At 40.5% G+C, this 12,249-nt stretch overlaps 1 protein-coding gene across 9 annotated transcripts in view; it reads right to left on the reverse strand.

Annotated features, from left to right (window-relative positions):
• Positions 1-12,249, reverse strand: part of LIMCH1 (LIM and calponin homology domains 1) — a 344,058-nt gene that overhangs the window by 42,965 nt on the left and 288,844 nt on the right. For all 9 annotated transcript variants that reach the window (XM_082653750.1, XM_082653745.1, XM_082653743.1 and 6 more), the window contains one exon: positions 986-1,076. In XM_082653750.1, coding sequence (XP_082509876.1) covers positions 986-1,076 — 91 coding nt within the window. The remainder of the gene's footprint in view (positions 1-985; positions 1,077-12,249) is intronic.

Consider the following 12,249-nt stretch of genomic DNA (forward strand, 5'->3'; position numbering starts at 1 on the left):
AAAGTATACACTAAAATTTTTAGTAATGACTTTTAATTTACTTTACAATGCCATTTAAAAATAACTTGGTATTAGAAAAGGGTGAGAGGTTTTCATGTTTATCAAAAGAAAAAATGTGTTAAAAATATCGAGAAATATTACTTTAGGGAAGAGTGGGTTTCTATTCATACTCACTGTTCATATTTGTGGCATTACTTTATTCTTTCAAACTATTCATTGGGTTTACCACTTCAGCATCTTTTTTTTTTTTTTTTTTTTTTGCGGTATGCAGGTCTCTCACTGTTGTGGCCTCCCCGTTGCGGAGCACAGGCTCCAGACGCGCAGGCTCAGCGGCCATGGCTCACGGGTCCAGCCGCTCCGCGGCATGTGGGATCTTCCCGGACCGGGGCACGAACCCGTGTCCCCCGCATCGGCAGGCGGACTCTCAACCACTGCGCCACCAGGGAAGCCCTCAGCATCTATTTTTATGATATATTTTTAATCTGTCTTATCTATTGTTGTTACTGTGTGTTAAATATAACCCTCAGTTTTTAGCATTATTGATTAGGGGAAATATAACTCTCTTATGATGACGGAGATAAACTTTCAACAAAATGAGGGCTTCCCAGGTGGTGCAGTGGTTGAAATCCACCTGCCGATGCAGGGGACATGGGTTCGTGCCCCGATACGGGAAGATCCCACATACCACGGAGCGGCTGGACCCGTGAGCCATGGCCGCAGGGCCTGCGCGTCCGGGGAGAGGCCACAACAGTGAGAGGTCCGCGTACCAAAAAAGAAAAAAAAAACGAAGTAAGGTAGCAAAAAGCATGGGTTCCTGTTTTTTTTTACAGCAAGATAAATCACTTGGTCAGAATTTCCCCCAGGACGTCACTAGGTGGCAGCACAACCACACCAGTCACAGAGCCTCATTCACTACCTTTTCTATTTTCATTCTCTTAAGAGTTATCACGCTTTACCTTAAAACTAGTCTGTTATAAAAACAAACCTGATGAGGCAACTTCTGTATTCCCTTTTTCTGTTTTTTCACCATCATTCTCATCTTCTTGACTGTTTGTTTCAGTTTCTTCAGTCGTTGCCTAAAAGAAAGATATTTTTCCACCTTGAATACATTATCCCTTTGAAGGTTCTAGAAGGTAAAGGATTTCTTTCTCTTTTTTCCAGTAGTAATTTTCAGGCCAACGAGGTGAGCTGCCTATATGAATTCACTCTTTTCTATTTCCAGTGGTGAAAGGCTGGGTTTGTCGGAAAGAGACGTTCCGTGAAGGAGAACATAAGTGCTGAAGCAGAACCATGTTATGAGGGCACACAACCCCACTACCTCCCCACCTCCTCTGACTGCCTCTTTTTCCTTCCTTTCACTATCAGTTTTTCAAAATCATAGTTACCACTCTCTTGCTTCCAAATGGGTTTACAGTTGGCTTAGGGTCATATCACCAGTGAAAAAAATATTTTTTTCAAGTTGCAATTAACCTCTCAGTAGCTTGTCTTCAGCACAGATGCTGGTGGCTCTTAGCACTGTGCATTTTATTCTTGAAGTTCTCTCCCTTCCTGGGCTCTCAACAACTTTCTGTTACCCAACTTCTCATATTCCACCCCCCCCCCCATAATTTCTGAAAGAAACTGAAGAAGACACAAAGAAATGGAAAGATATCTTGTATTCGTGGATTGGAAGAATTAATATTGTTAAAATATCCCCATTACCCAAAGCAATCTACAGATTCAATGCAATCCCTCTAAAAATTCCAATGGCATTTTTCACAGAAATAGAAAAAAAAAACCCTAAAATTCATATGGAAATACGAAGGACCCCAAATAGCTAAAGCAATCCTGAACAAGAAGAACAAAACTGGAAGCATCACATTTCCTGATTTTAAACTATGTTACCAAGCTACATTAATCAAAACAGTTTGGTACTGGCATAAAAACAGACACATAAATCAATGGAACAGAACATCCAGAAATCAACCCACACTTTCATGGTCAATTAATTTTTGACAAAGGCACCAAGAATACAAAATGGGTAAAGGATAGACTTTTCAGTAAATGCTGTTGGGAAAACTGGATATCGACATGCAAAAGAATGAAATTGGACTCTTATCTTACACCATACACCAAAATCAATGTCTAAATGGATAAAAGACTTAAAAGTATGACTGCAAACCATAAAACTCCTAGAAGAAAACAGGGGGAAATCTCCTAGGCATTGGTCTTAGCAATGATTTCTTGGATTTGGCACCAAAAGCTCAGGCAACAAAAGTAAAAATAAACAAGTGGGATTACATCAAACTGAAATGTTTCTGGACAGCAAAGGAAACAAATAACAAAATGAGAGGGCAATCTATGGAATGGGAGAAAATATTTGCAAATCATACATCCAATAGGGGCTTGATATCCAAAATACAAAAGGAACTCTTACAACTCAATAGCAAAAAACATCAAATAAACCAACTTAAAAATGGGAAAAGGACCTGAATAGACATTTTCCCAAAGAAGATATACAAATGGCCAACTGAAGTCATGTATATGAAAAGATGCTCAACATCACTAATCACCAGGGAAATCAAAACTACAGCGAGATATCACCTTATATCTTTTAGGGATTGTTATTATCAAAAAGTCAAAAGAGGGACTTCCCTGGTACAGTGGTTAAGAATCCGCCTGCCAATGCAGGGGACGTGGGTTCGAGCCCTGGTCGGGAAGATCCCACATGCCGCAGAGCAACTAAGCCCGTGCACCACAACCACTGAAGCCCACGCACCTAGAGCCTGTGCTCCGCAACAAAGAGGAGGCACCGCAATGAGAAGCCTGCTCACTGCAACCGAGAGTAGCCCCCGCTCGCCACAACTAAAGAAAGCCCGCGTGCAGCAACGAAGACCCAACACAGCCAAAAAATAAATTAAAAAAAAAAAGTCAAAAGATGGCAAGTGTTGTTGAGAATGTGGAGAAAAGAGAACCATTGTACACTGATGGTGGGAATATAAATTGGCACAGCCATTATGGAAAACAGTATGGAGTTTCATCAAAAATTTAAAATAGAACTATTATATGATCCAGCAATTCCACTTCTAGGTATATATAGCCAAAGGAAATGAAATCAGTATCTCGAAGAGCTATCTGTACTCCCATGTTCATTGCAGCATTATTCATAATAGCTAAGATATGGAAACAACCTAAATGTTGATGGATGACTAGATAAAGAAAATATGTATATATTATTCATATATTCTGATATGTAAATATTACTATTATATGCACAAATATCAATATTATACACACATATACAATGGAATATTATTGAGCCTTTAAAAAGAAGAAAATCCTGTCATTTGCGACAATATGTATGAACCTGGAGAACATTATGCTGAGTGAAATAAGCCAGACACAGAAAGACAAATATTGCATGATCTCAGTTACATCTGGAATCTACAAAATTAAAATTAAAAAATGCCAGACCCGTAGTAACAGAGAGTAGAATGGTAGCTACCAGAGGCTGGGGCATGGGGGAAAAGTGAAGGAGAAAAAAAAAGTAAAATGGTTGTTGCCTGGGTCTGAGGGGAGGGGGCCATGGGGAACTATTGTTTAATGGGTACAGAGTTTCAGTTTAGCAGGATGAAAAGAGTTCTGGAGACGGATGGTGGCAATGGTTGCACAATATGAATGTACTAAATACTACTAAACTGTGCACTTAAAAATGGTTAAGATAGTAAATTTTATGTTTTACTTTACCACAATAAAAAAATGGAAAAAAATTTGTAAAAAAAATTATTTGCAAATTTTCAAAGTTAAAAAAAAAGACACAAGGAAACTTTAAGCCACTAGCCTTTCAAGCTGCTAAAGAATTTTATAATAGCATCTAGTGGCAAAGATATGCTTTTTCTTTTGGAGGATGGGGTAGTTTTGACATCTTCATAACTAGATGAGCACTTTCTAATGATGGATAACTGTGTATCAATTCTGGAAGAACATAATATTAAATTAACATGCACCTTTAAAACCCTAGGAAGGAAATAAGCATCATATTTATACTATAAATGGATTTTGTAACTTTTTAATACATCAAGAAGCCTGAATTGAAACCCCTTAAGAGACTTAATGAGTGGAAATGGTTAAATGAACCAAAGTCTCTTTTATTATAGTGAAGTTACATATATATGTTCTCTGTGTGTGTGTACACTGTTATATGAACAACTGACATGAGAGTAGTATTTGAAGACCCACCAGCCTAGTATTACAACAGAATAACCTGGGTTTAATAATTTAAAGTGTCCCCCCCACACATAGAAGTATTAATACATAGTGTTTTTTGTTTTATGATGTTAATATATAAATAGTCAGAGATACTGATTTTTAATATATAAAATACTGTCTGAAATACTGATTTTTACGTTTTCTCCCCAAATGGATTAGATTATGGAAAACTATCTGAGGTTGGGAAACAAATTTGCAGTTAAATATTGATGTACGATGCTCTTGAGAACACTGGTGTTTCCAGTGACTGGGAAACAAATAACTACAAAAACTGAGCCAAAGCCTTCCAGCCCAAACGTGAACAAAGAAATGGACATATTTTATTAAATCTTAGATGCCATCAAGTTTAAGTTGTATTATTTTAGGTACTACTAAGAAAGAAAACAAACTACTAAACAAACTAAATAGGACACACTATTGATTATAAGACACATCCTGAAAAAAAAAAAAAAGACATGTCCTGATTTAGAGATGCTCAAGTGTGGCAAGTGTGCCCCTTGGAATCAATGAAATAATTCATGAAGTCCTTTAGACATAGTTTTTTTACATTTATTTATGTTATTTATTTATTTTTGGCTGCACTGGGTCTTCGTTGCTGTGCGCAGGCTTTCCCTAGTTGTGGCGAGCAGGGGCTACTCTTTGTTGCGGTGCGTGGGCTTCTCATTGCCGTGTCTTCTCTTGTTGCAGAGCACGGGCTCTAGGCGCACAGGCTTCAGTAGCTGTGGCACGTGGGCTCAGTAGTTGTGGCTCACGGGCTCTAGAGTGCAGGCTCAGTAGTTGTGGCCCATGGGCTTAGGCTCCGCGGCATGTGGGATCTTCCCGGACCAGGGCTCGAACCCGTGTCCCCTGCATTAGCAGGCGGATTCTTAACCGCTGCGCCACCAGGGAAGCCCTAGACATAATTTATAATGCAGAAGAGACAAAGTCCTCAAGCACTACTTCAATAAGGATGATTTTTCTAGCACACCTCACTTCAGTAATATTTTACTTATGCATGACTAATGCAGAACTTCGATTTTCAAGAATACTCATGTTTCTGGATGCATTTCTATGTGGCTTAACACTCAAATACTGAACTCCCAGATGACCCAATTTATCTTCCCTTGAAATTATGTTTTAAAGGTTATACACTGTTGTCACTGTAGCCATGGTCAATATTTACTAGATTTCCCACATGTCAGCACTCGATGTGGATTACCTTCCTTAGTCCTCAGAGCAAGCTTGTATAAAGTATGCACCAATACGATTCCCTTTATACAGGTGAGGAAGCTGAGGCCTGGGAGGCTAAGTCACTCACCCAGAGTCACATCGCTAGTAGGCAGGGGAGGTAGGAACCCTGACCTGTGCTGGTAACCTCAATGCTCCAACATCTGGACTTGGAGTCACACCCACTGCCAACTTCTCCCCAGGTATTTAAAGGTTTTGACCCATAAGAGGCAATCCCGAACCTGAGTGTCCCAAGTTTATTGCTGAAATGATTCAAACTGCCCTTTCCATGCCCTTTCCTTCTCATCCATTCTACCTCATCCTTTCCATTCCACCTCTCATCCATTTATTATGCAAAAGATGAGAACTCTCCGGGATCTCTCGGGACAGGGGGCAAGTTAGCCAAGTCTCCACTTCCCAGGGCAGCTTGAGACCGGACCACCCCCAGCCATCACCCCATCTTGAGGCTTTTGATCCAGGCCAGGTTCTGAGCGGGGCAGGGACCCAGCATGGTATCTGACATAGAGCTAACATGTAACCCATGATAGGGGAGCAAATGTTAGATGCATTATTTACGAAATTTATACTGTCAAGCTTAGTTTAAATGCATACTAGTCATCAAAATCAAGCTATTACTAACAAAATATTCAGGATAAATTAAGAGCAAAAGCAAGTTACAACACAATTTGAATAACATGATCCCCCCAAAATATTTTCTATACACTGAGAAAAAGAGAAGGATGCACATTTTAAAAAATCTTAACTTCTGAGTGGCTGGAGTAATAACTAGTTTATTTTTTTTATGGTTTTCTATATTCTGCTATATATATATAGACTATATATAATCAAGGGAAATCCCAAAGCCAGTTTAATTAACGTCTGTCTGATACTCCATTCTGAAGTCTTGTTACTTTTGTACTCACATCATTACTTCAAAGGTAATGAGTTCAAAATTGGCAGTTTTAACCAGTGCCGATGGACTCAAGAGATTTGCCTGAAACAAACCTGTCTTGCTGGAAAATGTGCCTTATGGCCCACACGTTCCTTTGGTTATAGCTGAAAAGAGGAGAAGCCTTCCCTTCTCCAACTGGTAATACTGTCTCAAGAATGAAAATAAAAACAGATCCCTGGACATGAATGAATGAGAGCACAGAAAGGTTACAGGGGCCTAAGCCGGGAGTTGGAGTCCCCCTGACTAAGAACACCATCTAAACTGGCCCTGGTGCCAGACCGAGCCCTGAGGCCACAGGTGGGAGGTGGCAGTTTCCTGGCTTGAGAGGGACATGGTCTAGCCACAGATCTGCCTGGCTTTGGGCTGTTCTTTTAACAAGAATCTTACTGGTGAACCAGCCCAGAGAGCGTCTCTGTGGAACGAATTGGATATATGAAGCAGGAGAGGACAAATGGTCCTGAGACTCAGGGTCTGAGTGGCCCTGTTTCTAGGACAGAGGAGGTATGAAAGCTTGGACTGATCATTTAACCTCTACGGGTTGGAAGGTGTGATGTCCAAGGTCCTTACCTGAGCTGCTATTCGGTGACTCTGACTGACTGTCCGGCTCCAGTCCTGAAGAACTTATCTGGACGCAAGCCTGGAAAATCAGTCTATTTATGTCTTGGCACCAGGACCCAGGTGCCACATATGCCATGCATATGTTTCCCTTTTTGCTTTTATATCACCAAATATCTATTTTCACTGGTTGAAACAGGATCTACGTGGAGAATCAGCCTTTCCACTCCTTAAACTTTTTCTTTTTGCCTTAAACTTCTCCAGCCAACAATGTGCGGGTCTGACCCAGGTTTGATTTTTTTTATTGTTCCTGATGTATACTATCTTGAAGTCAGTAAATGCTTTCAGACCTAAATATCTTTAATGACTTAATTAGAGTATTAAATCTAATGCTCTTGCAACTACTTCTGGATGGAGTAAAACAGTTTCTAGAGAAATGTCTGTTGACATTTGACATCTAAAAGGAATCTGCAGTTGGTCACAGTTGTAAGGAAAACAGCACCTACTCAAATGCCTTCACCCTGCTCTCACTGCAAAATGAAATGTTTCAAGAAAGATCTGATTGTCTGTTTTCCTGGATCAGAAAACATTAGTAAAGTACTGAATTTTCAAGAGGAAGGCCTAGAGCTTTGTCAAGGTGGAAAGATCTTGTTACTTAGTTTGAGAAACGCAGACGAAGTTGTTTAGATCCCTCAGAGCTGAGTCTGGCCGTTGGTCCATGAGGGAGAATTGCCACAGACCCGGTGGGAGGGTGCTGCCAGCGCAGAGGGCATGCAGGACATCGGTTGGGATGAGCTGGCAAGAAGGTGCTGACAGGAGGTCAGCGGGTGAGAGTCCTGGGGGTTTAGGTGGCAGAGGGAAGCCAGACTTGGGAAAGAGTGAATAATAGGAGAACCAAAAAGAGCTGCTGGAAGAAGCGTGTGAGCATCTGCAAGGGCAATCGTCTTCTGGAAAAAGCTGTTCATGTCTGTTTGCTTCCTAGAGAATTACAGCTGGAGCTACTGACGGGCTGAGTTGGAAGACAACATGGAATTTATCCCATTTGTTTGAAATTCACATCTGTTCAATATGGTGATTCTGATGACCTTACTTTAACCTAAAAAACTTTGCACCTATCACCCTTTCAGCCTTCTGAAAAATATACGGTAACTTTCTTTCTCCCATTTGTTGAATGACAATGTTAAAACTAACTTAAGGGCACCTCTGTGAGTCACTGTGACATCATGCTAAGTGCTCTATACATATGAATTCTCACGATAACCATCAGATGCCTATACTATTATTATCCTTATTTTAAATATAAACTGAGGCTCAGGGGGGGTTTGGTCTTTGACCTAGTGCATGGGGTACTTTAGGTATTTTAGGAAAGGGTCATTTTTGGCAACAACAAGGCAGGAAGAGATTCAAAGACAAGTATAGCTCACAGTGGATCAAGAAAACACTAGACTATCTTGAAGGCAGACATTTCTCTGTAGGTCACTAAACAGGATAAATTAGTCCTTAGATTAAAAGACCTTCCAAATTCTTTTCCAATCCTGGATTCTACAAGTCTAGTATTTGTGCTATGATATGATTTTCTTACAGAAGCGAATATTTTAAAATGCAAAAAAAAAGTGAGTGTTAGATTTCCACTGGGAAATATCTCAGGGATAACTGGGAGGGGCCGTGGGAGCCCCAATCCCTCTGGGTGGAGTGTATGGCATCTAGTCACCCTCATCACCTCTTAGCCCTGTGATCCCCTCTTGAGGTCTTTGCTTCTGCTAGTCGCAACATGAGGAACAGCTTGCTCCCCCTCCGTTCCAATGCAAATCCTACAAGTTGACTTTGAAACTCACATAAAACCTTCCCAACTAGACTAACTGCAGCCTACCATGATCTTACCTGTTCCTTGCCGTTTTATGTCCCTCTAGGCTTCTAACCCTGTTTTCTAGCACTTAATTAAATATTATTTTACATACTTTGCTAGTTGCTTTATGAAAATTACTCTCATAGCAAGTTTATGAGTTTCTTTTTCAATTTCAAAAATGGGCCACAGAGTAGGTCATTTATTCATGCTTATCAGGTAACGGACAACCATCGGCACAACGGCTCTCATGATCTCATTACCTTAAAGGTGATTCAAATGAGGATGATCTGGAGTTTGTTGGTCTCAATAGATATAACCAGAGTATTAAAAATTAATAACAAGCAAAACTTAATTTAGGCTCTATTTCTAAAGTAAGAGTCGATGGTCCCAAGAGTTTCTAATGAGAAAGATGAGGTAGAAGGAACCTGAAGACATGACGTCATACGCAAAAGTGGTTGTGCTGACCCAAGAGGCTGATCCTCCAACCTCACACCCCGTGGCCCATTGCAGCGTGGTGCCCACCCTTCTCTGCCTCTCGGCCTCTCCGTCTGAATTAATGCTCCTGCCTACTGGTACTGTGCCCTTTGAATAGTTCCAGCTCACCCTGAAGGAACTGTGACATTTTAGTGGTGGGTGAGGCTACTCCTTTGTAAAAAGTATATCTGTTGGGAATGCAGTTTTGGGAAGAAAGACACTATTTAAAAAGAAGAACACTATTCCTTTGACAGCCCCACAGAATGGGGCAAATGAATTAGAAACAGCAAATCAAGGCAAGCTGGTAAAAAGGCCTGGGAGGCTGTTGAGTGCAGCTTCCTGTTTTAAGCTGGTCACCATATTTTGCCATGACCAATGAATTCTACCGTTTCAATGGGAATATACTGGCTGAAACACAGTCAAGAAATGCTTTTCCTGGAACATGGAGAAGGAAGTAAAACGAGGAGTAGGTTTAAAAATGGCTCTTAGGGGATCTCCCTGGTGGCGCAGTAGTTAAGAATCCACTTGCCAATGCAGGGGACACAGGTTCGAGCCCTGGTCCGGGAAGATCCCACATGTCACGGAGCAACTCAGCCCGTGCGCCACAACTTCGCTCACCACAACTAGAGAAAGCCCACGCGCATTGAAGACCCAACACAGCCAAAAATTAATTAATGAAAAGAAAACGGCTCTTAGGATAACATATTATAAATGGAAAACTTTTGGTGTCGTAAGTTGTAAGCGAGTATGAAGAGTGTTTTGGCTAAAATTTCATGAAGTGCAGCTAACAACTTGCCTCGAAGTCTGATACATACAGGTAGTTATCTACCCAGAAGATAACGCAGTAGCCCCTGACATGGATAATTCAGGAGCCTAAAGTACTAGACATGAGGTAAATAAATGCTATGACCTCTTCAGAACCACTAGGGTTTATTGAACTAGAAATCACTCCAAACTAGGCAGTTTTTTCCAGAGTAAGAGACTCCCAGGCTCTTCCATGAGATTAGACCTCAGGCTGCCTAGGATCACGACGGTTTCCAGAAAAAAGTCCACAAGGCCACCTTTTGATTAGGGCTTTCCTTGTTATACCGTATATACTTCTGAAATAACATGATTTCTTTCAGATCAGCTAATTTTGCCTCTCTTGAAACAAGATACTTTTGGGGCAATGTAACCAATGTGACATCTTTCAATCCATCTTCTCTTTGCCATTAGAGAGTATAGCAGCACAACTACCGTTAAGGTGGAAAATGCCTGGCAGTAAGAGACAATAGGCTATCTTCTTTTTATGTTGCTCATTGTAAAAATAAGAAAATTAGTAATTATTGAGAATGAGTATTTTTTAAGGGAGGTTTAGTAAAACCCCAAAACAAACAAGTAAAACCCCCTTTTCTTCTGTTTACGATTCCATATAGGATTGATAAAGCTTTTTCCCCAATGGGTTAGAAGCTTCGAACAAGACAGATTAAATAGTTGGTGTGGGAAGTTTAGACCTTATACCATCTGGTCTCTTTACTTATTCCTTTAACTTCTGCTGGTAAAAAAATCTATTCCGCCAAGGGCAGGGTTCCTCCCAGATTCAAACAACAAAATGGTCAGAGGGCAGAGGTAAAGGTAGAGAATGGACACGTGTCTGATAGCAGAGCCCTTAGGATTTGTTCTTGGAATTAATCTACTGGGCCTGACTAATCCCTGTGTACCTCTGTTATGGGACCAGTGTGGCTCCTACACTGTTGCTTCTCCAAAGTACAGGGACAAAGAACTGTGCTCAACAGTATGTGCAAAAGGCCTGTGGCCTGATGGACAGAGTAACCAGATTGAGTCATGGAAAGGTACTTATGAAGGGAACTTAGGAAACACTCATCATTAAGTGTGGCAAAAGAAAAATACGAACAGAATTACTAACTGTCCCAGAAAAGCAATCCTACCACTGCAATGTCTAATTAATTGGGGGAACTTATTTAAATTTAAGAGCATAAGTTCATGTTGACTCTACTAGTAAAGTTCCCACACTCCTAGCAGAACTCAGTCTTCCATCTCATGATAACTCATAAGAACTCTTCAGAGGTGGTAACATTCATGCAAATGAAAAGGAGAATTAAATTCCAGGTTGAGGGATTCAGCCTGTGCCTTGATCACAAAACTTTTCTCCTAGAGACCAGCAAACATGTTACCATGGTGAGGAAGTTATTTTGGTCCATTCCACTTTGAACCTCTTTCTAGGGCTTGAGCACTGCGAGGAAGAATTAAATCCTCTCAACTCCTCTGCAAAAACATATTTTATTCTTCAAAAGACAAATCCTGGAGATAAGAAAAATAATATCTAGTCCTCTGGATGGCTTTAGCTAGCTGGGTCATTTAACTTAGCCCTGGAGCTGGAAGACAAGTTTCTCTCTGGACCAAACTTCTCTAGGTGCTGGGGGAAAAATTTGTGACAGTTTCCCCCATCCTTTATAATTCCAACCCAAACACTATAAATTAAAACCACAGAAATTAGCCTCTGGTGAGAACAGATAAGGCTGAACAGAGTCCGATTCTACCCCAAAAGCCGGCCTGTATCTGTGGTACTGACAGTTGGGGTTTGATCAGCAAAACCAGCATGAACCCTGGTGAGAGATCTAAGAAAAAGTGTAATCTTCTTGATGACGTTTTATACTCCAAATAAGCAAATCTAATGTTATTTTGAGTTCTCTCTTCTGCTATTCTTGAATTACCCTACATTTTTCAGCTTGGCCATTCAATAGTACTTCTAATTACACTGGATTTCAGGGGCTAAACCAATAAAAAAATTAATTTGATTTTTAATGAGTTTTTTAAAACTAATAAGAAAGATGCCCTTTTATACATATTGTCAAGGATGGAAAGTCAGGTTCTGGCGGCACCAGTTATTTTCAAATTATTTTAACAAGTCTGATGGGGTCCTGAAAAGACAGAAATGAAGGTATTTCAGAGATTTATTTCTTTTTCT

Source organism: Grampus griseus, assembly GCF_964374135.1.
Source record: "Grampus griseus genome assembly, chromosome: 4".
In the NCBI taxonomy this organism is placed as follows: domain Eukaryota; kingdom Metazoa; phylum Chordata; class Mammalia; order Artiodactyla; family Delphinidae; genus Grampus; species Grampus griseus.